Here is a 27,035-nt window from a genome sequence, read left to right on the forward strand (position 1 = left end):
CTAGTGTCGCTCAGTCGTGTCCAACTCTTTGCCACCCCATGGACTGTAGCCTGGCAGGCTCCTCCATCCATGGGATTTTCCAAGCAAGAATACTGGAGTGGATTGCCATTTCCTTCTCCAGGGGATCTTCCCAGGTCTCTGTTGCACTGCAGGCAGACTCTTTACGTCTGAGCCACCAGGGGGAATCACTTTAGCCTGTTACTATTATGTTTTCTATGCTCTTCTATTATCTTGTTTAAAAAGCTTCTCTTTGGCTTTAATCAAGACTTCTGAAATTTGACAATATATTTCACATTTGATAAATAATATGTTAATATAATCATATGACTTTTCTCCTTTAAGCTATTTTAGCTCTAAAGCTTTTTGTTTTAAGCTCTTACCAATTAACATAAAGATACTTCTTGGAATGATAACACTTTAGAGCTATGCATGGCCATAACCTTCAGCTCACTGACATCACAGAAATCAGTAGGGGCTTGAAGATTCACCTCAATGAGGGTGGAAGTGAAGGCGGGTAGAGCACCAAAGACACAAAACGATTCAGCTGAGAGAAGCCCCAGGTGGCTCTCACCTGCCTTCAGGTTCAGGCTCCAGTGAAAGCAGACCACTCTCTGCATTTTCCCTTTGACTGCTAAGAATACCCTTCTAAACCCCTTAGTCTTGCTATCCAAATCTCTGCTCTTAGAAAATCCACCCATTCTTTAAGGTTCAAATTAATTATCACTTCCTCCCACTGAGTCTTCCCAGGGACTCTCCCCACCCCCAAACCCCTACTTCTTAAAGTCCCATCATTCTGAGTGCTGCACGTGCGTTTTTTTATTTCTCTCTGTGGCCCATAGCCTGGCAGAGTGCCCGGCATACAGTGGGTGCTCCAGAAATGCCCAGTGAAGGACTAACGGAATGAGAGAGGTCAGCCACCACTCCATCTCCACAGCCCTTCCCGCGCTCCCAGGGTTCTGCAGGGTGGACTCCTGCTCGGCAGAGGGCATCCCAGACCCCTCAACAACCCCGGAAGCCAGGCTGCCTGCCGTGGGAGGACTACACTTCCCAGCAATCCCAGGGAAAAGCGAAAACCCTTTGGCTTTGACAGCCACCACCACAAGTCTTTCCGCCTCCCCGGGCTGCCTGGGAGCTGGGAGCTGGGATTATGGTGGCCTGAGCCACAAACGCAGCCGCAGGAGCCTGGAGCCCCTGACCCTTCCCCTGCCGCCGCCCCACCAGGAAGACCAGGAAAGCAGCCTCAGACCTGCCATGCCTGCCCCGCCCAGCCCCCCGGGGGGCCTGAGACGGCCTCTCCCGGACCGCTGCTGAGGCTGGACCACCAGCCAGATGTAGCCGGGCTCCGGAGCCGTCTCCTCCCCTCCTGTCTCTGAGGATCTCTCCTGCCCGATCCCCACCTCCTGGCCCAGGGGCCGGCCGAAGGGCCTGCAGGCTCTGGAGCCCTGATGCCTTCCTGCTCACTCTCCTGAGAAGCCACCTCTAGCACCCAGAGTTGGGGGCAGGCCCCAGGGACAGACGTGGGCCAAAGTGAGCCCAGAGTGCCCCAAGGCCAGGGCCCACCATGGCCCAAGCACTGCCCTGGCTCCTTCTGTGGATGGGCTCTGGGGTGCTGCCTGCCCACGGCTCCCAGCCCGGCATCCGGCTGCCCTTGCGAAGCGGGCTAGGGGGTGCCCCCCTGGGGCTGCGGCTGCCCCGGGAGACCGACGAGGAGTCCGAGGAGTCCGGCCGGAGGGGCAGCTTTGTGGAGATGGTGGACAACCTGAGGGGCAAGTCCGGCCAGGGCTACTACGTGGAGATGACAGTAGGAAGCCCCCCACAGACGGTAAGGTCGCTGGGCCAGCCCTGCCCTCCCTCCTCATGAGCTGAGGAAGAGAGGCTGGGGGTGCAGCATGCGGGGGGCTCCTGCTAAAATGGGGGCTGCATGGTGTGGGCTGGAGGGATCCCCTCCCAAACATGTCCTCTGGGATCATAGTGGCAGCAGTCAGCCCCAAAGCCCTGCTTCCCACTTCCCTTCCCCTCACAGGCTTTGACTGTCCTCCCCTCACTCCTAGTCTTATACACACACCCCTCAGGAAGGATTTGGGGGCAAGAAAAACACGTGGATGGGGGAGGCCTGATCTGGGGAAGAGTCCAAACCACAGGGGCTGTGAACAGGTGTCAGCCCACACCATGCCTGAGTCTCCCCACCCCTTTGCTCTGGATCTTGGTCGCCCAATCTCAGCATCTAGGGTTCTGACCAAGGGATCCTGGCACGAGTTGGGTCAGCCCTTTTCTCTCTCTGTCTGGGCGGCCGCAGGGCAGTGAAGCGAGGTTTCTTGTGACCTCCACTCTAGCCAGAAGCCGTGAGCTGAGTGTTGCCTTTCCCAGTCCCTCCTTCCTCCCCACCCCTTTGCAGCCTGCACTCCAGCCCCTCCCCCACCTGATGCCTCCCTGAGCACTGGCCAGAGGGAACTGAACTGAGCCTGGGGAAAGGACAGATCATAAACTGCACAGAGCGAAGGAGCCAGAGCCCCCTTCTAAGCATGAGACTCTTTCCATGAGCTGATAGGTGCTTGGGGGTGGCAGCAATGGAGAAAACACTGCCTGCTAGGTCCCCACGCTCCTTGCTTCCTGACAGTCCTCCAAGGTACCTCCTAGGTGGCCATGGAGGGTGCAACCTTTGCGCCCCTGCCCGGGTTGGAGTTGGCCATGAGCAGCCCTCCACTGGGTTGCTGTGGCTGACCTCTGTGAGCATTTGCCTCCTTGGTGGGGGAGCCTGGGCATGGGTAGCAGGATGGCTGAGTGTGAGCTGGTGAGTGTCACCTTGAATCTGAGCCTGCACATCTCTGAGCAACCCCCCTCCCCCAGATCTGTGTCTGGGAGGCTTGTCCTTGGGAGGGTCGGCCAAGGTGGGAGTGTGTCTATGGGCAGAGGGAACCACTACACTTCCTGGACTTCTTAACAGCACTTACACCAAATCTGGGGGAGAAGCACACCCCCCCTTTCCAATTACCTGATGGAAGCAAGCCTTCCAAGGTCCATGCCACCCAGGCCTATCTCTCACCCCCACCCCCCAGCGGATCCAGGCTCTGGGCTCCCCCCCTTACCCCTCCTCTTGCCTGTGCACTATAAACGGACTTGAGGCAGTAGAAGGACAGAGCCTGAATCCAGGCCTCTCACAGCCTGAGCCAACAGGAAGCCAGGTGTTGTGAGGGAGCAGGAAGCTGTGGGACCAGGTTCCTACTCCCGTTTCTGCTACTGATGCGTTGTGCAAATTGTGCATAGATCCTGTGACATGGACACAGGACAGTCTGTGGGACCAACAAGAGCTTTGGGGTCAGACAGACCCGGAATGCCAGCTCCACAACCCACAGCCTTTCCTTTTCCCAGCTGTGTGGCCTTGGGAAAATTGTATAACCTCTCTGAGGCTCTTGCTGTGTCTTTAAAATGGGTGATATGAGATCTCCTTTGCAAGGTGATAATGAGGATTAACAGAGACTTTGTAGGTGAAAGCATCTAAAACAATGCACCTAGACACAGACTTGACCTCCAGTAAATGTGAAATCACTTTCTTCTAACTTGCCTGGCCACCTCTGCCTCTTCTGTGTTCTGCAAGGAAGCATAAAAACTTAAGTGTTCTGAGCCTCCACATTTTACATGTAGAACATGTAAATGGGGGGCCTATTAACCATACTTCCTTGGACCCTTGAGATAAAGTGTACACCCCCTCAACCCAGGAATTGACAGAGAGCAATTTCCTAGTAAATCTCAGCTCCCTCCCCCTCCTTCCCAGGAGAAGGGGAAAGCAGGCTTAAAGTTCAGCACCAGCCCGAGGAGCCCGTGGCAGATGGGGCAACTCTAGGGGTTGTCTTACAGCTCCCAGGCCAACGCCGGCCAGTCTGTGCTCTTCCCCGGCCAGTCTGTGCTCTTCCGTGACTTCAGTTCTCCCCCCAGCAGTCTGGGAGAAGGATGCCCTTTTTCCCGACCCTGGGCTTTGGAGGCACCAAATGAGAACGTGAAAGGCACAGTGCCCTGAACAAGTAACTGTGAAACTTGGGGTGCACTTTCTGTGTGCCAGGCAACTAATTGCTGGATTTGGGAGACTGAGCCACAAAGAGACAGGAAATATATTTTCTGCCTCAAAGAGCTTTAGTGTGGAAGTGAAAATTTAAGTCCCTGGAGGAGGAAATGGCAACCCACTCCAGTATTCCTTGCCTGGAGAATCCCATGGATGGCAAAGCCTGGTGGGCTATGGTCCATAGGGTCACAAAAGAATCAGACACGACTGAAGCGACTTCGCACCATGCATCCATACCTAGGTCAGAATCTCAGGCTGAATCTCAGGTTTGACAATTACTGATCTATAATACAGTGAGTGGATGCTGTAGGTGTTTTTTGCTTTTTTTTTTATTTTTTAATTTTTTCCATCTATACTCTTCTGAGGGAGGGGTTCTTTTCTTCACTTTATTTATTTACTTTGGCCAAATCACATGGCATGTGGGATGTTAGTTCCCCAACCAGGGATCGAACCCATGACCACTGCAGTGGAAGTATGGAGTCCTGACCACTGAACCACCAGGGAAGTCCCTATAGATGTCCTGGAGGAGGTAAGAATCAGGCAAGGTCTCACAGAGATGTGCTGTGAGCATTTGTGAGCAAGGTCTTGAAGGATGGATAGGAGGGGCAAGGCCGTCTCAGTGAAGAAAGGTCCCCCCAAACTGCGTGCTTCACTTGTGTATCCACCCCTTCCCACCATCTCCCCGAGACCAAGTAAGGACACAGTGAATGAGAGAACGAGGTGTGTGTGTTTGGGTTTACACGTGTTTGTTCAGGAGACGGTGAGAAACCCAGGCCGGACTTTGGTCTGCCAAAGTGAGGGGAAATTGAATTTGTGCAGCAGAATGACAAAAGAAGCAATCTTTTAGAAAGAGACATCTGAATTGTAGAAAGAATGGAACTGAGGGATGCAGGTAGCAGGAGGCTCTATCACAAAGGCCCAAGTGTGGAGGGCTGTGACAAGGACGGCGTGAGTCTGTAAGTGGGGGAAACGGGAGAGAGACCGGGCTGCGAGGGACGGTGTGAGGCAGTTAGACCAGACTTGGTAACACTGGTGTGAGGGTGAGGAAGAAGGTGTCAAAGACGATTTCAAGATTCCCATCTGGGATGAATTAGAAAATGACAAGACCATTTGTGAGAAAGTTGGCAGCAGGGGATGGTTTAGGAGTGCGGATATACGAATATATCTTTGTATTTATGGTTACAGCTTATAAAAGTTTTAAAATAAACTCTATATAGATTATTTTGTTCTTTCCAGTAATTCCTGCATTATATAAAAAGGTCTTAACCATTTTAAGATTCTAGCAGAAGAAATGGGGACTGAAAAATAACTGGCCAGTTGGCTGGTCAGTAAACTGGACCCTGTCTCACCCTTGACTTTCCTCTCAGCCTTGCGTGTGTGCTGTGCCAAGTCACTTCAGTCGTGTCCAATTCTTTGCAGCCCTATGGACTGTAGCCTACCAGGCTCCTCTGTCCATGGGATTCTCCAGGCAAGAATACTGGAGTGGGTTGTCATGCCCTCCTCCAGGGGGTCTTCCTGACCCAGGGATCAAACCCATGTCTCTTATGTCTCTTGCATTGGCAGATGGGTTCTTTACCATTAGTGCCCCCTGGGAAAGCCCTACTCAGCCTTACTACCTACCTATTTGTGTATCTTGAAGGAGAAGAGAGTTTATTAGAGAGTTTATTAGAGATCCTGCTTCCATTTTCTCATCTCCCTTACTGTATTCATCAGCATATGTCACTGTTTTTGTGACATAAAAATTTCATAAAACACCAAGCTCTTGAGGACAATGTCCTTTTTAATTGATTATTTTTCTGCAGGATTTCATTTCTCCTTAGCTAATATCTATGATAGCATCATACTCAGAAAAGGCACCTAAGAAGTGTCCAGCAAATGAATAAATAAAGTGTAAGGCTTCTAAGTAGAACTGTTGATGAGCCATTGTGAGTGCAGGACTGGAGCTCTTCGAGAAAGCATTTTCATTCTCTTCGCTTCAATGAAAGAATGTCATCTCATTGGAAAGGTATGCATATCATCATCCAAACAATGGCTCATAATTTAACTGTTAGGATTGAAATCTGGTGGTGGTCAATTTTCAGTTTAACAAATATTACCATGTACCAAAGAGGATATGTCAGTCTTAGTCCTTGGAGCGCTCATGATGTGGTATAAGACACAGATACAAGCGCCTAAATATCACGTAAGACCAAGTACATTTGGTACAATGAGAAGTTGGTTCTCTGGTGGTCCAGTAGTTAAAATGCCACACTTCCACTGCAGGGGGTGTGGGTTTGCTCCCTGGTTGGGAATTCTGCATGCTGCAAGGTATGGCCAAAAAAAAAAAAAAAAAACCCAGAAGAACAGTGAGTCTTAGAAGTATACAGAAAGCAGCGGCTACTTCTGACAGTGTTAGGAAAGGCTTGCTAGAAAAGGTAGCATTTGAATATGGCCTAGAAAAATGAGAAAGCTTTGCTATTTGGAGAGTGGTTGGGGAGAAAAACTTCAAAAAGAGAGACATGAGCTATGCTAATAGGCTGGAAGTTGTGATAAGGATGCTGTGAGGCTGACTCGAGGTTGGGCTTCATTCTGGAGGCAGCAGAGAGATGGTCTAGTGAATTTTGGTTTCAGGAAAACATTTCCAGGCTGCAGGATAACTTGGATGGTCTAGAATCCAAGAAGAGGATCTCAATTAGGACACATGGGTCTGAAAGATGTTCCCTGCCCCTGGTAGGGGAGAGGGAAGAGAAGTCCACTTCCTTTGAACTTCTCTGACTGTGTTTGGGTCAGGATACACAACAAAAGGAACAAGCTTTCAAAGCACAACGTGCTTCCCAGATGGTTTAGAGGTAAACAATCTGTGTGTAATGCAGGAAATGCAGGAGACACGGTTGGATCCCTGGGTCAGGAAGATCCCCTTGAGGAGAAAGTGGCACCCCACTCCAGTATGCCTGCCTGGAAAATCCCATGAACAGAGGAGCCTGGCAGACTATAGCCCATGAAGTTGAAAAGAGTCAGACATGACTGAGCAATTAAGCACGTTTACAGCACAGTACAGTTTACCAAAATTCCATGTTTGTTATTCTGCTTTCATTACACAGGCAAGGTATTAGCATGTCCCTTTTGGGGAGGAGGAAACTGAGGCTCAGAGAGATTAAGTGGTTTGCTCCAAGTTATTCAGTTATGAAAGAACAGAGCTGGATTCAAATCCTGATCTTTGGATTCCGAATCCACATACTTGGCTCTTTCCAGCACTCTATAGTCTAGGACATGTTGGTTGACTTTGAGATGCCAGTGGACAATTCTTGTGGATGCAACCAGCTGAGAATGAAAGTGAAAGTGTTTGTCACTCAGTCATGACTCTGTGACCCCATGGACTGTAGCCCACCAGTCTCCTCTGTCCATGGGATTCTCCAGGCAAGAACACTGAAGTGGGTTGCCATTCCCTTCTCCAGGGGATCTTCCCGACCCAGGGATTGAACCCAGGTCTCCTGCATTGCAGGCAGATTCTTTACTATCTGAGCCATCGGGGAAGCCCTCAGCTGAGAATGGGGATCTAGAAACCAGGAGAGAAGTTGGGACTGGACAGGAAGATTTGAGGATTACCTGCAGAGAGGTAGCTATGGAAGTCAAATTAGCAAACAGACTTATTCTTTGAGAGAATGGAGAGAGAAGAGAGAAATGATTAGGGGAAGAATATTGGGTACAGAGATCGAGAAAGCAAAGAAAAGCAATCAGAAAAATAGAAAACTACAAGTGGGACTTCCCTAATGGTCCAGTGACTAAGACTCCGTGCTCCCACTGCAGGGGGCCCACGTTCCATCACTGGTCAGGGAACTAGATCCCACATGCTGCAGTGAAGACTGAAGATCCTGAGTATTGCAAAGACCAGCATAGCCAAGTAAATGAATATTTTTAAAAAGAAAGAAAGTACTATGAAGATTCAGGATCTCAAAACCCATGAAGGACTTCCCTGGTGGTCCAGTGGCTAAGACTTCATGCTCCCAATGCAGGGGGCCAGGGTTCGATCCCTGGTGAAGGAACTAGGTCCCACAGGCTGCAACTAAGACCCGGTGCAGACAAATAAACATTTTTTAAAAAAACAAAAAACCATGAAGACATGAAGTGGTTTTCCTGACCCCTCCCTAGAATGATTTTCAAACTGTGATTTGTGGGATTCTGTAACAGGACCTCAAGGGTGAGGGAGAGGTTAGGAGACAGGTAAGCAGGCAGACCCTGTACCTTCCACTTTTCCACTCACCAGGCACACCCCCGTCCCACCTGCCTCCAAGTCTCCCAGGCCTCTCAGCATAGGTCAGTTTTATTTTTAAACAGTGGAATTCCAGGTTTGGTTGATTGACTGGCAGATTGAGTTAAAAGGTTGAAAATTAAATTAATTAAAATTAATTAAAAGGTTGAAAACTTTTGAACTCAAATAACCACCCTCTAAGTTAGACAACCCCGAAACCCAACAACCCCAGACAGTGCTGGCCTCAGCACTGGGAAGTGACCTCCAGATTGGGGTTTGGGCTTCAGCTGTACATAAGCCTCTGCTAGGACTCTCAGGCTGCCTTTCACGCCTGTCTCCTCCTTCACCTCCCCAGGTCTGGAAGGAAAGCGTTCAGAGCTGGGAGTGGGAGGCACTAAGAAAGACTGTGTCCTCTCACTAAGGTAGGCAGTAAGGAGCCCTTCTTGGGTATCTCTGGTACTGTGGTTAAAAATCCAGGAAGAGAAACATCCCTCAGGAAAGCTTCCTCCCTGACAACTAACTTCTCTGTCTGCTGGGAGCCACCTGGCTTGGGGGCCTGGGCAGTGGGGAGTTCTGGAAACAGATCACTTTCCTGGTCCTAGAGTTCCCTGGGCTTCTCCTGGCAGGAGGCTACCCTGGCTGCTGACCACTGTAACCCCACCACGTACAGGCTGGACTTCTTGGTCGGCCTCTCGGGGTTGGGGAACACTACCAACTGTTTGACTCCAGCACCTGTGGAATTTTCACCAGATAGCCCAAGGCCTGAACCCTGGCGTCTCCTTATGGTTCGAGCAAACAGACCTATGTAGGGGACATAACTGGGCACCATGGGGAAAGTGCGTATATGCCAGAGATGAGCTTCCTTTTCACCTAATAGAGATTACAGCCCCTGTAAGCTGTGGATGGGATGAGGTTAGACAACAGGAAGAACACACCATCTGACAATAAGCAGGCAGCAGTGGCTGTGATGCCCTCAGAGCAGGATTTCCTAAGTGGGTTTCGTGGAGACTGAAGGTGCTAAAGAGACACTTCGAGGCAAGGCGGGGATGGAGTTACAGGAAGTAAAATCTCTCTTCCAACCACAGCATTTCTGCTTCTTTCTCTTTGATACACTGGAATAATGCATGAGATTGGAAAAAGCTTCTGTTGCTTAAAAAAAAAATTTGAAAACCATTTTCTTAGATCTGTTGTTTCAGAATAGTAGGCATATATGTTTTTTGACCATTTACATTTATCATTGCATTTGAATAGGAAGCACTGATAAATATTAATTGAGCTGGGTTTGAGCCTGGGGGAAACGGAGCAGCCTGTCTAAAGTGGGAAGGGTACCCTTAGGGTTTGGGGTGACCCGGCCTCCTTGGGATTCTTTAAAAAAAAAAAAAAAAGCCCAAGACCAAGGAGTCTGCTTGCTCCCAGGTATCGATTGCCAGCTTCAGCCTGGAGAGCGAAGTGGAAGCAGAGGATGTCTGGGACAGGAGTCCATTTCTATCGGGTCAGCTGACTCGGTCAAGGTGGGAGGCGCCTGGATGGGACAAAATTGCCGGACTCAGTTCGAGGCAGGAGCTGCGTGCTGCGCTGGCCCTCTGCCATGCCCAGCTGCTGACTCGCTCCTTGTGTCCTTCCTTGCCCCTCTCTCTCAGCCTTGGGCAAACTCAGGTCTGGGGATATCCACTTAGGGAAGCAGACGAAGCTGACTCAGAAGCCTCTGGGACCAGCAAGTCCTGAAGTCACTCCAATTGCTCTAAGAACCTGGGCAGCTACTCCGTCAGTTTCATGGGTATGGTGGGCATCCACTGTCATCAACACCATACACAGTGTCTGACTGGAAATCACCCCTGAAAGGACCCTAGGGCTGAGAACTAATAGCGAGAATCTATAGTCCCAGAAACCTGCACCAAATGAGGCAATTATGGTTAAGAAAAATCGTTACAGAGCATCTACTAAGAGCTAGGTGAGAACTAGATAATAAGCTCAGAAACGTGCCCCCTTGCCCTTGTGGAGCTCGCCATGTGTAGGACAGACAGACATCGGATAAATGGTTTCAAGTTGGATGAGGGAGTAGACGAAGCAGCACGTGTTCTTGAGGACCTGTGAGAGTCCAGGCTGGGCTGGGGCATCAGGGCGAGACCTTTGGGGAAAAGAACATTTAAATGGTGACTTGGAAGTTGAGCAGAAGTTTGACAAAACAGGGAGAGAACATTTCAGGCAAAGGGAAGGGACTATGTGCAGGTGACAGATGGTTGTGCTCCTGTGAAACTTGAGAAGCATGATGAGAGAGGGGGAAAAAGGTAAGAGATGGCATTTGGAGTTGACTTATGAGTGGTTAGACATCCCCGAAGTCAAGGGTCTCAGGATTTAATTCAGGAAGTTTTTTTATCAGCTATCTGATGCAGAGTAACAAAGTAAAACAAGTCATCGTCTCTCAGGATTCTGTAGGTTGGTTGTGGCTCTCCAGCAGGGCTTACCTGGGCTCCTCACGTGGCTGGTGGGTCAGCTGGGGGCCAGATGAAGCTGGGCCGGCCGCACCTCCTTCTCCATGAAGTCTTTCAACCTCAAGGAGGCAAGACAGAGCCTCCTCACGTACAATCCTGGGGCCACACCCCAGGAGGCCAGTGCCCTCCCCGCCCAGTGCACACATACTCATACCTCTGCTTTCCTCCTTTGCTGATGTCCCATTGGTCAAATCAAGTAATGTGGCCAAGTCCACATCAAAGTTACAGGCAATCACACAAGGGCATGGACACAGCAGGTATGATTCACTAGTGAAACAATTGGCCTTTCCTTTCCAAATGAGGGAGACAGGAATGTCGGGAGATGAAAGAGCAGACTCTCATGGATGGGCAGAACCAAACGATCCAAGCCTTGTGGCTTGTGTGTGTATGCTCAGTCACTTCAGTCATGTCTGACTGTGCAACCCTAGGGACTGTAGCCCGCCAGACTCCAGACAAGATTCTCCACAGAAGAATACTGGAGTGGATTGCCGTGCCCCCCTATAGGGGAACCTCCTGTTGCAGGGATGAAACCCATGTCCCTTATGTCTCCTGCATCGGCAGGTGGGCTCTTTACCACGAGTGTCACCTGGGAAGGCTTGTGTGTAACACGGGTCAAATCCTTACTTACCCTTGATCTCAGTTTTCTCCTCCATGAAATGGAAGAAAGGCTCCTACATCTCAACCAAGAGGCTTGTGATACAAGACTCTAAGGGCTGTTCCCCATAAACTCTGAGGCCGACACAGAAGGAAACAGACTTTTGAGGCCAACACAGAAGGAAACAGACTTTCCTTTAGCAGAAAGAATCAGAGTTACAGCCCCCTCCCAGAGGTATGCAAAAGTGGTAAGACCCTAGCATAGGCTGCCAAGAAAAGTTGTGTTTGTTTGGCCAAAACAATAACTCTTAATAACTGGAGAACTCTCAGAATGAGACCAAGCTCCCATCTCTCCAGGCAAGTAGACAGATGACTCCTGAAGGTTCTTTTCATCCAGAAGAATGGAAGCAACTCCCATCTGCTAGTGAGAGCAGGGGCCAAGACAGGTGGGATTTGGGGGACAAGGAGTTTACCCTGAACTCACCAGCTCCATGCCTGTCTCATCATCCAAGATCTACTGCTGCAAACCCCTCTAGGGGAGCCTTGCTAGTAGAGCAGAATGGGCAGGTATGTTGGTCCCTGTAGGGCTTGTTAGCACTTCCCTGTGAAGCTACCGGCCCTCAAAGGCCCCCAGGGGCATGCTTGTTTGTTAAGTGATTGGCACTGACCTAGTCCTGACCCCAAGCTGCAGCCCTCTGGGCATCTCAAGGCCAGAGATACAGAGGCTTCTGAGTTGACCTGGCCCCAAGGGATAGAGAAGACCTAAGGACTCCAGCTGCTGCTGCTGCTGCTGCTAAGTCGCTTCAGTCGTGTCCGACTCTGTGCGACCCCATAGACGGCAGCCCACGCCAGGCTGCCGGTCAAACCAGTGGGCCTGGTAAGAGGAAGGCAGGTCTGAGCTAGAACCACACCTATAATCTAAAAACACCCACAGTTTGGGGGCCACTGAGAGATCGCTCCCTCACCCTGAAAATAGGGTAGATTAGCTCTTTCCCTTTTTCCTTCTAACCATTCATTAATTCAAGGAATACTTATGAGAATTTCCCTGGTGGTTCAGTGGCTGACTCTGCGCTCCCAATGCAGGGGGCCTGGGCTTGATCCCTGGTCAGGGAACTAGATCCCGCATGCCACAACTAAGACCTAGCACAGCCAATAAATAAATAAGATATACTTATTGCCAGGCACTGTGATATGCACTGGGGACACAATGGAGATTAAAAAAAAAAAATTAGATACAAGGAAAGGTGAGATTTAGTGGCAAGTCCTATGGAAGCATGTTAACAAGAGAAGATGAACTGGTCTTTCTCCCTGAGGAAGTCCCTTCTGAGCTCAGACTGAAGGATGATGAGTAGACAGAACTGCAAGTGGAAAGGAGGATGGTCCATGTAGTGAATGACCCACGCAACAGTCTTTGAGGAGGGACCATGGCTGATTGGAGGACCTGAAATGAGGCCAGTGTGGCTGGTGGGCAGAGGGCTTGGGGAAGTATGGGACAAGCTAGGCTGGCTACAAGGAGGCAGGGTTGGACCATGAAGGGCTCTATAGGAAACATTAAAGCTTTAAATCTTTATTATAATAGCAAAAGGAAAACCATTGACATGGGAGGGTAACTTGGTCACATCTACACTCTGGAAAGAACATTCTAGCCACAGTACAGAAACAAGTTGGCGAGATCAAGGGTGGATGTACCAAGACCAGTTGAGAAGCTATTGTGATATTCTAGGATGAGACGATGAGAGCTCTGCCAGGGGTGGCAAAAGAGTTGGCAAGAAGTGAATACTTTCAGAGGCCTTTAAGCTTAACTGGACAGGACTCGTTGATGCCTTGGATAGAGATGTGAAGAGGAAGGTGTTAGGATGTCTCTGAAGTTGCTGACTTACAGAACAGATGGATGGTGACTAACAGAGGAAACTTTGGAGAAAAGACAGATGGGCAGGACCAGGTAAGGTCAGCCCTGGTCATCCTGAATTTCAGGTGTCTTTGAGGCAGTTCAACAAAGAGTGAGAACCTAGAGCTTTAAGTTCAAGAGTCACAGGGATATAGGTGGTAATTGCAGCTGCTGCCATGGGTGAGATGGCCTGGGGGCAGAGCAGAGTGGGAGAGGAAGCGGACCAAAGCCCAGGCCTTGACGTGAACCTGCAGAGTAGACAGAGGATCCATCAGAGAGGTGGGAGGAAAGTATGCAACAGGGGGACAGGGACGAGTGTTTCAAGGAGGGAGGGGGCCTTCCCTGGGGGTCCAGTGGCCAAGACTCCAAGCTCCCAATGCAGGGGGCCCAGCTTCAATCCCCAGTTTGGGAACTAGATCCCACATGCCTCAACCAAGACTGGCACAGTCAGATAAAAAATAACTATTAAGGAGGGAGGGGTCAGCAGCACTGAATGTTCTGGAGAAGTCAAGTGAGATGACGATTAATTTGAAAACAGTCTTTTGTATTTGGTGATGTGAAATCCTTGGTAACCGTAGTAAGGGCTGTGCTAGAGCGGAGGAAGGGATAGAGGCAAGACTCAGTTTGAGGATGGGTTGCGGAATGAGTAGGAGGTGGAGAAATGAAGACAGCTTGTCCGATAACTTTGGCTGTGAAGGGAAAGGACAGAGAGGGTGACTGGAGGCGGGTGTGAGAGTAAAGATTTTTTTTTTAATGAAGGGACAAGCATTTATAAATGCCAATAGGAAGAATCGCAGATTTGGGGGTGGGGGTAGGGTGGCATGAGAGTTGAATCCTCCCGAGCTAGGAGGAGGGTCCGCTGAAAGGCAGGACACAGCACAGCAAGGACAGGTGGGAACGACAGTCATGGGGGGTGGGGGGTCCATCTGGAGGCCCCCATTTGGTGAAATAAGAGGGGAGGGCGTCAGCTAAGATCTGGCTGCATGTAAACCCTCCCCTTGCAGGCTGCCCAGGGGACTCATGATAGAGATGTGGGAAGGACAGGACCAAAATCACTTCTCTCAGAAGCAGGACCACAGTGCAAAGGGCAAACTGACAGAAGGACGTTTGCTCGGGAGGAAATGGCAACTGTTTTATTTTGGTTTCCCCTTTTTTGTGGAGGGTGCAGAGGGGGAGGCAGGGAGAGCAGTGGGAGCCTGAATTCCTGGTGCGGGGGTGGAGGGCGGGGGGGTTGCTAGAGGGAGGCGGGGAGGGGAGGGAGTGTTGCCTCCCTGGGCAGAGTGAGGAGACCTTCCTCAGGTGAGGAGAAAGGCTGGGACTGGAAGGGCACCAGGAGAGAAGGCGGTTCTCTCTTCCGGGCTGGGAAGGGAAGGACCTGCAGAGAGGGCTCTTCCCTCTGCAGGAGAGAGAGCTGGAATGGGGAGGCCTGAAGCCCCCAGATAAGGCTGCCATTCCAGGGTCAAGGGTGGTTGGTTTCCCCTAGGGCCGGCCAGGTGCCCGTACTCCACCCCAACCCCCCACCCAACCCGGGGCACCAGCTTGTGGAGGAGACCCTCTTTCTTTGGGGTCCACTGGTAACAGGGATCCCTGTAAACCTGAGGCCAGCCCTCAGGGTGGGGACCAGAGTCCTGGCAGGTGGGGGAGGGCGTCCTGAGGAGTGGGTGTGTGAAGCAGCCTTTTTAATCATTAACCTGGTTGATTGAAATCTGAACTGCTGTGCCTCCTGCTTTATTGATTCTCTCTGAAAGCGCAGCATCTGGGGCTGGTGGCTGCTAAGAGACCAGGGAGAGGGACAGAGGGGAGAGGTAGGGGCTGGGCTGGGGGGATGAGAAGACAGGGGAGCTAGGCCAGGAGTGGGGGCTGGGAAGGGGAAGGAGGTGGGGTCCGAGGGCTGGGCAAGTGGGCGCTGGGGGAGGTGTAGTCAGCAGAGCCCCAGAGGACCATTGAGAGCAGGAAGGAGCCAAAGAACCAGATGGTGGGGGGAAACGCAGTGACCTGCCCAGGGTGACAAGGTCAGAGCCTGCACCACAGCCGAGGTCAGCTGACTTCACGGCACTGAGGAGAAGCGATACAGAAATGGAGGGCCCCAAGGTCGGGGGAGGAGCTGAGGCAAAGGACACAGTAAGCCGCCAAGAGAGGACTCTCTTGACAGATCACTGTGCTCCTGAGGACCAGGGCCTTTCCTTTTTGCCTGTGAGGATGGAGGAGGCATCAAAAAATGGCTGACCGCCTGAGGAGGGGTCAGGCCATCTCGGGAGGAAGAAGGACGAGGCGGAAGAGACGAAGACAGAGCTGCACAGCGAGGAACGGCGGGACGACAGCTGTCTGTCTTCGCTGAGCCAACACCAGGGCCTGGGAGGTGGCTTTTCACCAGGACCGCACACGGGGCTCCTGGCTCCCTAGTACCTCTGACAGTGGGCCTCCTACGTCTTGGTCACCTCTGAGACAGAGGGGAGCCCTTCGTGAGGAGCTCCATTCTGGCAGGCAGGGTCAGAAACATGTGGTCTCCCTGTGCCACCCTGGTACCCACAGCGCCCCTGGCCAGTGCCAGCTCTGAGAATAGCTGGTCTCTGAGCCGGGAGAGGGGATGAGCCAGGCTGCCTGCTGATGACGTGCCCCCTAGAACCAGAGATGAGGGGAAAGGGTGAGCTCTGCAGACAGGCTGGGCCAGAACCCAGGGTGAGGAAGGGCATCTGATGGCAGAAACAGGAATGGGAACACGCACGCGCCAGTGATGTGGCTCTGATGACACAGAAAACGTTCCAGTTCTGCAGAGAAGACAGAAGCAGACACAAGGCTTCTGAGGCCGTGAGGAGGCTGTCACAGGACGCCACCCTGTGTCTGTGGTCCTGGTACTAACAGGGGCCAGTCTGTCCAGTCCTGCATCTGGGAGCTTCACCCTGGACACTCCAAAGGGAGACCACGTGGCCGGGGCGGGCCGGGGGTACAGGACAGAGAAACGGAGGGAGTGAGTCCAGGCCTCCTGTCCTAACATCTTTCTCTCCCTTTTCTCTGGCAGCTCAACATCCTGGTGGACACAGGCAGCAGTAACTTCGCAGTAGGGGCCGCCCCCCACCCTTTCCTGCACCGCTACTACCAGAGGCAGCTGTGAGTACCAGGGAGAGCAAGGGGGAGGGCCCTTTCCCAAAGACCCAGGGCCAAGGAGGGTCTGGGCAGGGAGGAGCTGCAGGGAGAAGGACCAGCTCCCCAGACAGTGACCCAGTGACAGGAGAGGGGGAGTAGAAAGGCTGGGTGGAATGGTAAGTTAAGGGGCGGCCAGGACATGCTCCAGTTCCGAGACAGGGCAACTTCCTGGGGGAGGGAGGGAGGGAGGAGAGCAGCCCCAAAACTCACAGTACAATCTCGGGGTGCCCTGTCTCTCTGCCTTAACTGGGGGGCATGGGGGCTCCATCCCACAGACCTCACTGGCTCTCGCTGAGCACGCTGCAGTGACAGCTCCCATTGCTGTGTCCTCACCTGACACAGTGCAAGGAAGTGAAGGACAAGCCTTCCACAATCCCACTGCCTGACCTGGTTATCAGGGACTGAAAGCTAAATGCTTCCCTGTGCATCCCCGGCGTTGCAGCTGGACTTGACTAACGGGTGGGAAGGACAGTAGAAGTGGGCTTTTAAGGTATGAGGGGCAGTGAGGGGTGATCTGGGAGCCCCTCTAACAGAAGAGCAGGAAGTGGTGTATCTGTGTGTGAAAACATGTGAGCGGAGGCTGACATCCCATCCCTGGACTTGTAGGCAGATGCCAAAGCCACGTTTTCAGGCCCCTTCCCTTTAACTTTCCAACGTCAAGAAAGCAGTCAGGGAAGGGGGCATGGTCAGGATGAGTGAAAGAGCATTCATTCCAGATCTGTGTCCCCTCGCTGCCCCATCACTCACACACCAGCCCTGGTCAGTGTGATCCCACACAGGAGGGGGGACTCAGGGTGATGAGCAAGTTTCCTCCAAGGGCTGTGCCTTGCCTACCCACCCTGCTGAGGTGCCTGTGCAAACCCTGTCCTTGGACGAACTTGCTGAAGAGATTCCACACTCACCCCGCCTGGTACTTTCTCTACCACTCAGATGGCACCACCAGGTCCCAAGGCAGCAAGAGTCAAAGGCTCCTTTTCTTTAGGAGCGAGATAAGGTCGGGGGGTGAGAGGTGGGAGATGCTCGCTAGCTGTGCCTTCCGCAGCAGCAGGCACAATACACAAAGCCTAGGCTTGTTCTTGCAGGACCTGAGCTCCAGATCTAGGAATATGAGCTGTGGACACAGGAGAGCGAGCCCCAAGCAAGGTCACTTGACATTCTGTCCTGAGTGAATCATCTACGGATGCTCCGTGGAGCAGCCTGACAGCAGCGTGGAGATACCCGGGATGAGATTAGGCACCAGGGAGTAGGTAGGATGCCAGATCCCTGTATACTGGTTGTGGTTATGCACCCACAGATCTCTGCCTCCTTTGCACAGGTCCAGCACGTACCGGGACCTCCGGAAGGGCGTGTATGTGCCCTACACCCAGGGCAAGTGGGAGGGGGAGCTGGGTACCGACCTGGTGAGCATCCCCCACGGCCCCAACGTCACCGTGCGCGCCAACATTGCTGCCATCACGGAATCAGACAAGTTCTTCATCAATGGCTCCAACTGGGAGGGTATCCTGGGGCTAGCCTACGCGGAGATCGCCCGGGTGAGAGGAACAAGGCAGTCTGTCTGCACGCTGCACAGGGACGGAGTTGGAGAGGAGGGGCGGGAGGGAACTGAGGGAGGGAGGGAAACAAATCTGTTTAAAGAGCTGCTTGACAGGGGACAGGGTGGCAGTCTGAACTTCATCCCTACAGAGGGCTGAACTATGCTGACAGGTAGAGGAACAGGCTGTTTTTCCTATTGACTCTCAGATCTTTAAGAATAAGAGAGGCCCCCATAACTCTGAGACAGGTTAAGCAGATGGCAATCAACGATCCTGTAGATCTTTTCTGTTTGCACTGCCAGTGTGCCTTGCTGTCCCTCTCACCACCAAGTCTCAGTACCTTAAGATGGTCTTTCCCCAGGAACACCCTCCCAAGTTTTGCTTTTGCCCCCTGCCCCGTTCCTCTTTCCACCAGGGCCCTCTGAGCCAGGACTCACTCCTTGTCTCTCTGTGCCACAGCCCGATGACTCCCTGGAGCCGTTCTTTGACTCCCTGGTGAAGCAGACCCATGTGCCCAATCTCTTCTCACTGCAGCTCTGCGGCGCTGGCTTCCCCCTCAACCAGTCGGAAGCGCTGGCTTCAGTTGGAGGGAGCATGGTGAGTAGGTCCTAGGAGAGGGGAGCCCCCCTGCTTCCCACCCTCTGAGGCTCCACCACAGCCTTGGGCTCCACTACTGAGAATCAAGAGAAACCTCTGTATAGTCCCCGCCTCCACTTTTCTTCTTTCACCCTTGTCTTCTCTGCATCATTCCAGAAAGGATTTGAGGCTCCTATGGTAAACTTGGAAAGGAGGAGAGAGGATTAAGAAAATTTCAAAGGAAGTAAAAATAAGGCCTCTCAAATTCAGTCTGACGATCAGAAGGCAGAGATGTAAGGAGTTTAAAAGTCCATTTATTTATTAATTAGGACAACTGGTGAATGGTTCTCTATCTCCAACAAGCAGAGAAAATAAAACTTGTAATAGAAGCAAGTTATCATTCACTCCACATTTATTGTGCCAGTTTAGGTTTAAATAACTTTATATCAAGGGTTGTGTGATTCTGAAACAAGTAATTAAAAATCCTGGAAAGCCTCCTCCCCTGAACACATCCTTGACACACTGAAGAGAGCATCGATCGCTTTAAGATGGGGTCTGATTAGATACAGGAAAATGAGAACACGGATGTGCAGAGGGCTCTGCCCTGCCGCCCCCTCAGCCCCAAAATGGCTGCTCCTACTGCTGACACTCTGGGTGACTTGCTGTCCTGTGTCGGCTCATGGGTACTGCCTTTTTTTTCCCCTAGATCATTGGGGGTATCGACCACTCACTGTACACGGGCAGCCTCTGGTATACTCCCATCAGGCGGGAGTGGTATTATGAGGTGATCATTGTACGGGTGGAGATCAATGGACAGGATCTGAAAATGGACTGCAAGGAGGTAACAAAATCCAGGGGGAAGCAGGGAGAGGTAAGGGGGAGCAACAGAGCATGAGGCCAGACCCTGAGTTATGAGGCTGGGAGGATAAGGCATAGGGGCAGGACCTGCAGGAGGGTTGGGGGCTGAGCGTGGGACTGCCAGGAACTTAAAGGTCACAGCGGGACCAGAGGTTTAACGTGGGACCAGGGCCCACGTGAGTTAACGTCTCGTAAGGAAAAAGCGAGTCTTGCTTTGTGACCCTGGGCGAGTCGTCCGAGAGGCAGAATGACCCGATGCTGTAAAAGGCTCTGTCTTCAGCGTCAGAGCCTTGGTTTCTAGCTCTGGTCTAGCTACATGCCCTCAGGCAAGTTACTATGCTGTGTTTCAGTTTCCTTATCTGCAAAATGGAAGTAAAAACAGCTTTTCCAAAGACTGGTGAAAAGAGAGAAAATGAATAAAGTGTTTAGCCCAGTGCTTGACACATGGCAGGAGCCAGCAGTTGAACTATTTGGGCATTCCTTACCTAGATTCTTAATGTACATTCAGTTAGAACAGATGCAAATGTATTATGAAAAGTTAAAAGTACTATACAAGACGCTTTTATTTTCAAGATTTGGAGAATGTCTACCCACCTAAGAAAATACGAGTTAACGTTTACTGACTGCTTCCTATGTGCCGGGCACAATTCTCAGCACTTCAAATATATTAATTTATTTAATGCTTATAATAACTCTTTGAGGTAGGTACTATTATTATCCTCATGTTACAGATGAGGAAACTGAGGCACAGATGTTCAGTAACTTGCCCAAAGAGATCCACCAAAGAAGTGGCAAAGCCAGGATGCCAACCCAGGAAGGACCCCAAGCAGTCAGACTCACCCCTCCAATTCTGGCCAAGGCCTGGCATCAAAAAGGCTTTTGATATGCTAACCTGTCTTCTCCCTCTCAGTACAACTATGACAAGAGCATCGTTGACAGTGGCACCACCAACCTTCGATTACCCAAGAAAGTGTTCGAAGCTGCTGTCAAATCCATCAAGGCAGCCTCCTCGGTCAGTGGGAGTAAGGACTGGGGTACAAAGATAACAGTGTCATGGGAAGTCATGAGGGGCACAGTCCTCCACAAGAGCCAAGACGCCTACCCTCAGACCCCTCTACTTAGATCACTTGAAAGTGGTTCTCTTCCATGGGCCTCAGTCTGTTCGCACACAGTCTCCCTGGTCAGTTTTAGCCTTCACTCTTGCTCTCTTCCTCTAATCCTTGGGTTTTGGCTTAGCTTCCCTTGGTTTAGATACTTCATGTCTAGGGCCCAGTGAGTGTGATCTGAAAATAGGAGGGGCGAGGTGGTCTCATTGTTATCCCTTTCTTGCCAACACAGACGGAGAAGTTCCCAGACGGTTTCTGGCTAGGGGAGCAGCTGGTGTGCTGGCAAGCAGGCACCACCCCGTGGAACATTTTCCCAGTCATCTCACTCTACCTAATGGGTGAGGTTACCAACCAGTCCTTCCGCATCACCATCCTTCCACAGGTATGTCCCTAGCCTTAATCAGTGGGATGCCAGGACGAGAACAAAGTATATACTAAGAGATAGTCAGCAGGCCTGGCTTCCTGGAACTTGGAAGAGAAAATAGATGAGGGCCCAGTGGTAAAGGGCTCTGGGGGAAACCAAACCCATGGAGCTCAGGGCTGGCAAAGGAAAACGCAGCCGAAGGGCATCGACACCAAGAAGGCAGAGATGGTGTGGAAGAGAGGAAAACACGAACTCTCACCCTGTGACTGCTTATCCTTAGCAATACCTGCGGCCAGTGGAAGACGTGGCCACCTCCCAAGATGACTGTTACAAGTTCGCCATTTCACAGTCGTCCACCGGCACTGTCATGGGAGCGGTCATCATGGAGGGCTTCTACGTGGTCTTTGATCGGGCCCGGAAACGAATTGGCTTTGCTGTCAGTGCTTGCCACGGTGAGAGCACCAGGGATGAGGGTGTGGGGTCAGTCTACTCTCCCTGTCCAGCGGTGAGGGCACCAGGCCCCCGTCGGCCTGGGAGGGAGGTACCTCAAGCCAGAGGCCACCATTGTGCAAAAGCTAGCGTCACTGCTTGTGCTTCTCATGGTCGCTTGGCATGGTGACCCCTGCCTGGACTGGCAACCTCTGTTGGAGACTCGGAGCAGTACCATTTGCTTCGGCACCCCGGAAAGCTCTGGATCCACAGGCAGCAGGCTGGGGCAGCAGTGACCCTATCAGCTGCCGTAAGCCAGAGTTGAACGTGACTAGCAGGGGCAGGTGAGTTTACTAGGTATATGCGGGGCTGGCTTTTTGGTCAACTTAGAATGACTGGATTTTAGGTATCATTCCTACTGGACAGGGAGACAGGAAGAGGCTGCTGCCCCCAGTGACCTGGTGGGCAGAGCCGTGCCTCACTAGCAGTGGCTCTCCGTCCTGCTCCTAGGAATCACCCAGAAGGGAGACCTACAGCCTCCTCAAGGGCTGGTTTCAAGGCCTGTCCCAGGAAGTTCGTTTTGCTGTGTAAATACTAGCTGCTTTGTGACTCACATATGCCCTTTCCCCAGTGCACGATGAGTTCAGGACAGCAGCGGTGGAAGGCCCTTTCGTCACCCCCGACATGGAAGACTGTGGCTACAACATCCCACAGACGGATGAGTCGACCCTCATGACCATAGCCTACGTCATGGCCGCCATCTGCGCGCTCTTCATGCTGCCCCTCTGCCTGATGGTGTGCCAGTGGCGCTGCCTCCGCTGCCTGCGGCGCCAGCACGACGACTTTGCTGATGACATCTCCCTGCTGAAGTGAGGAGGCGTGCGGGCAGGAGAGAGAGATACCCCCGAACCACAGCTGGTGGTTCACTCTGGTCACGAGGAGGAGACACGGACGGCACCTGTGGCCAGGGCACCTCAAGACCCTCGCCCACCCACAAATGCCTCTGTCTTGACAGAGAAGAAGGAAAAGCTGGCAAGGTGGGTTGCAGGGACTGCACCTGTAGGAACCAGGACAGGGAAGAAAAAAGTACTCTGACAGCAGGAATACTCTTGGTCACCTCAAACTTGAGTTGGGAAATCCTGCTGCTTGAAACTTCAGCCCTGAACCTTTGACCACCATCCCTTTATAGAGTCTCCAACCCAAAGTATTCTCCTTTTCTTACTTCTGGAAGTAAGGTGACCCCCCCACAGGTGTCTCTGCAGTACCCTGGCAGAGCGAGGGCCAATCTTGTTTCCCTGCTGGCCAGTCAGCGGGAACGGATGGATGCACAGTTTGCTATTTGCTTTAGAGATAGGGACTGTATAGACAAACCTAACCTTGGTGCAAAGACTGCCTCTTGAATTAAAAAATTATTAAAAAACAATTTGTACAAATAATTTGTACAAATGGGGGTGGCTGGATGAGGAGACAGAGAGGGAGTGCAAAGACAGGGAACAGCCGGGATCAACGCTAGGCAAGGTTAGAAAGTGACTGCTCGCCAGGCCCAGTTTTAGATAGCATCTCCAAGACAGAACCCATCTTCTAAGATGGGTGTTGCTTCCCAGTGTCTTCTTTTCTGTGGTTGCAGCCTAACCAAAAGTGCAACGGGAAAAAGGGCTTCTCTAGCCAAAAAGCTCTTTTTAGCTCTCTTAAAGGAAAAGTGCCCACTAAAAGGTTCCATCTGACAAATGAGTTTCTACCTTATTAATTCCTTGTCCCTACCTGAACCCTCTAGTCTACATGTGATAGGCAGCACTGAAACATCCTCAACCCCCAGGAGCCCCAGATGCCCTACGGGAAATCAGCCAGAAGAGAGCAAATACAACAGGGCTGCACTTTGTCTTCCTGGCTGCCTGTTCACCCCAACCCCGCCCAAGCCCCATTCCTCCGGAGCTTCGCAGCTGAGGTGCTAAGAGCAGATAGGAGTCCTCTCCTCTCTAATCCTTGAAAGCAGAATCCTGGAGATTCATTCAACAGGTACAGAGTTGATGCTCTGTACCCCTGCCTGGATTTCTTTCTGTTCAGCTGTAAGTGGTAGTAAGATCTTGACATAATCAGAGCAGCTTCATTGCCTTCTCATCCTCTCAAGGTCGCCCTCGTTTATTTGGCTAAGGCATCCCACAGTGGCACTAGTATTATGCCAAGAGTGTCAGGAATGCGGGGCTTTCTGGCTCCAGCAGCTTCACCTTCAGGAACTAGGCTGCGTGGAGAAAGGATGGCAGACCCCAGGCTTTCTGATTCCCTTCACCACAAAAGTCCCTTGATGGAGGCCATCCTTGGCCCCATCCTCCTCTTTACTTCCCATTCCTCATATGACTTGGGCACCCAGGCTGGTTCTTGGGCCAGGCAGTGGGGACCAAGTTCATTTCCTCCCTATCAGTTCTAAGCCAGTTGACTAGACCAGTGTTAGTGGGAAGAGCTGAATTCTCTGACTGTTCCACTGGATCCTATTCCTATCTGGTCAACACACTGCTTCCAGGTATGGAACCTGCAGAGAGTGGAAATACCTGCAGAAGAGGCAGAGGGAAACACAAGGAGGGCCTCGGGAGATCCTGGCCTCAGTCAGCTGCCCACAAGCCATAAACCAATAAAACAAGAATACTGAGTCACAATTTTTTATCCGAGTCCTCTTCATTCCCACTGCACTTCATGCTGCTCTGGCTGGCTGGGAACACCCCATGACCACAGAGACTGACAGGAAGATTGGAGACTGTCCACTTCCGGTTCTGAACTTACTGTGTAAATAAACTTCCAGAATTGCTTCTATGAAATGAAAATGCCACGTTCTGCTTTATAATTCTTGACCCATGTTGGGGAAAACTGGCTTTCCCCAGCTCTTTCCAGGGCATAAAACTCAACCCCTTCATTAGTAAGACTCGTTGTCCGATTTTTCTCCTTAAAAGAGAAAACCTGCACTTATTTTTCTTTTCATGGTTTCTTCCTTTCTTACCCTGAAACCATGAACTCTGAAGTGTAAAAAAAATCTTGACCACAGCTTCTTGCTTGTAAAAATATGTATTATATATTTCTATTTTTAAATCTACACCAGAAAAATGACTGTGCCATCCCCACTCACTGCATCAGGGGCCTTCCCCGTGGGTCTGCATGGCTTGTACCAGTGCAGGCCAGGGGACAGAGGGAAAACGGAGAACAACGGAGGCCAAAACCTAAGTGTTGCTTTTGGATGGATCCTGAACAAGAAAGCGGAGAGCGATGATGAGGCCCGGCCCCTACGCACACCCTCCACCACACTGTCCCCCTGTGGCAGCCGGCTTTCCAGGGGCTTTCACTAGCAAACAGTTAAGCCCCCTATCCCCTCCTTTTTTCTCTTTACTCCTTTGGTGTCAAGGATTTGTGGAAAAGAAACAGAATATTCTTTATACCCGTTTCTAATTTCTAAATTTTCATGGGATATTGAAAAATACAGCAAGTGGCCCGAAGGCTGCTGCAAAGTTGAGGGGAGATAAAATCTTAAGATTCCAAGATAAAAAATGAATCCCTCCCCCAAGTGAAAAAAACAAAGAACTGGTCTTCCACATTGCCGCCTTCCCTGTTCATGATAGCTGCCAAACGGGAGACATTAACATGTCATTAACCAAAGAAAGTGGGTCATCTGACCTCTACAGTGGGGAGTGTTCAGGCCATTTCAGTCACCCTACAAGATGCCAAGGAGATCCCGGGAAATCCAGCTCCTTATACTGATGCCAGTCAGTAAACCTGGGCAAGTGAGACAAGAGAGGAGAAAGAGTATGTTCATGACCTGACAGTCCTGGGTGAAAGACAAAGTAGGAAGAGTCACATGAACACAGAAGAGAGAATTATTTGCTCTGACAGGAAAAGTCTTTGCTACCCTCATAAGTACTGCCAGTGCCAGTAAGCATTTCCAGGTCCAAGAATGGGAAAAATTCAGCTGTTGGTAATATAATAATATCCTTTCCCTGGAGCTAATTTTTTATTAATGCTTAATTTTTACTTGGGCTTTCCCGGTAGCTCAGCTGGTAAAGAATCCGCCTGCAATGCAGGAGACCCTGGTTCAACTCCTGGGTCAGGAAGATCCCCTGGAGAAGGGATAGGCTACCCACTCCAGTATTCTTGGGCTTCCCTGGTGGCTCAGCTGGTCAAGAATCCGCCTGAAGCCATTGCAAGAGTACAGATAAAAGGATAGGAAAAAATTCAAAGCTCTAATAGAAACTCAGCTTTCCCAAGTATAAACCTAGGAACTGGAAGTGCTCAGTAAGAAGAGGTGGAAAAATGACTCAGTTCCAACTAGCTATCCACAGAACAAATGACTTATAAACTTGAAATATAACCTCCCTTCTTCATATTACTTTGGTCTCCATTTTCTCCCTGATAGGAAACATGTTCCCATAGCTTTCTGGCTTCAAAAATTCAAACCTATATCCCATGATCATTCTGAAAGTAATTTTGCACAGACATCTCCTCACCCCAGTGCCTGCCTGGAACTCACTCAAGGTCACCAAACAACTTGGTTGTGAACCAACCGCCTTAACCTTCAGGGGGAAGAGGGAATAGCTAGACCAGGAAACTGGAAGTGAATGGGGAAAAGGTGAGGGCTTCACAAGCTTGGTCTATGAGAGCTTGATCAGAAGCCAAGGCAGTGGTGGAAACGGAGGGCATGGCCCAGAACAGACCTGTGGGCTGTGCTAGTTTCTAATGAGATGACTACCCAGGAAGCAGGGTGGACAGAAGTCTGTGGGAGGCATGGGGGCAATGGGACCTGGTTACACTGTTATTCTTGGACTGTGAATTTTGCTGATGTAAAACAGACTATTCTGTAAACCTAATGTCATGTACAAATAATGAGTGTTAACACAGTAAAACATTCAAAATGAAAAGTCAAACTGTCAGGGTTACATCTTGTTTTCCTCAATCAGTCTCATTTTCTCCATTTGGAGGAGAGGGGCTGAACAGCACTGAGGCTTCCAGAGGCTTTCAGTGAGCAAGGCATCTGGCTGAACAGCAGGTGAGCACCAGGGTTCAAATCTGCATACATGAGCCTTAAGAAAATGGACTAGAGGCTGAGCCAAACCAAAGCAGGGTGACTGTAGAGCAAGAGCAGCTTCCTAGCTGGTTTTTACATGTATCTGAAAACAGCCCTAGGCAGGAATATCGTAATTTCAAGGCCAAATGAAACATCACCTTACCTACAATCTGCTTCCCCCAGAGGACCTGCAAGGTGAGGGGGACAGACCATTTCTGCATAATATACATACTTTCATTTACGAACATTTGAATACAGACTTTCTATACACACATTACCTATATAATAAAAATGTACATGGCATGAGTATATGTCACTGTATAAATATAGAGTTTTAGAAATCTGGAACCCGCGCATCCTGTTCACATCAGTTTCTCCTCTTCATCCTCCCCAGTCAGGTCCGTCATTTAAGAGTTGGACAAAAGGGACAAGTGTCATTTGTGTTGGTCTGGGCCCAGAATTTGATACACTGGAAAGAAAGAAAGACATACCTCAGGTTGATCTGGAAAGATGGAGAGGAGTGGAGAGAGTGTGGTTAAGGTTTTCAACAGGTGTATGGAATGTTAACTAAGTCAGAAAAGCTCACTGGGGGACCTGAGGGCTGGTTCACTGGCTTTTACCTCCAGAAGAGTCTTCAGAGCAGGTGAACCTGATTTTTTTACAGGGAACACTAAAAACCAGCTCATCACAGTGTGAAGCTGCTTTCTGCTGACTGACTAGGCTTGC

General features: G+C 50.8%; 2 protein-coding genes across 6 annotated transcripts in view; one reads left to right on the top strand and one right to left on the bottom strand.

Annotated features, from left to right (window-relative positions):
* The first annotated feature begins 1,067 nt into the window (after positions 1-1,067).
* Positions 1,068-22,691, top strand: BACE1 (beta-secretase 1). 2 transcript variants are annotated; one of them, XM_006044721.4, is made up of 9 exons: positions 1,068-1,822; positions 16,279-16,367; positions 17,719-17,935; positions 18,395-18,532; positions 19,218-19,352; positions 20,280-20,381; positions 20,708-20,857; positions 21,120-21,291; positions 21,900-22,691. In XM_006044721.4, exons 1-9 carry the CDS (start codon positions 1,562-1,564, stop codon positions 22,139-22,141), a joined length of 1,506 nt encoding a protein of 501 aa, XP_006044783.1. In that variant the 5' UTR covers positions 1,068-1,561; the 3' UTR covers positions 22,142-22,691. The 2 variants fall into 2 exon arrangements, with proteins under 2 accessions (XP_006044783.1, XP_044785653.1); XM_044929718.2 differs by lacking the exon at positions 1,068-1,822 and adding an exon at positions 6,021-6,062.
* RNF214 (ring finger protein 214) overlaps positions 18,806-27,035 on the bottom strand; it is a 50,287-nt gene continuing 42,057 nt past the window's right edge. For 3 of the 4 annotated variants that reach the window (XM_025266839.3, XM_025266840.3, XM_025266841.3), the window contains one exon: positions 26,171-26,778. In XM_025266839.3, coding sequence (XP_025122624.1) covers positions 26,713-26,778 — 66 coding nt within the window. In that variant the 3' untranslated portion in view covers positions 26,171-26,712. Of the gene's footprint in view, positions 26,779-27,035 lie in introns of all 4 variants that reach the window. The other variant, XM_044929716.2, reaches the window with a different exon arrangement.

Source organism: Bubalus bubalis, chromosome 16, assembly GCF_019923935.1.
Source record: "Bubalus bubalis isolate 160015118507 breed Murrah chromosome 16, NDDB_SH_1, whole genome shotgun sequence".
Lineage (NCBI taxonomy): Eukaryota > Metazoa > Chordata > Mammalia > Artiodactyla > Bovidae > Bubalus > Bubalus bubalis.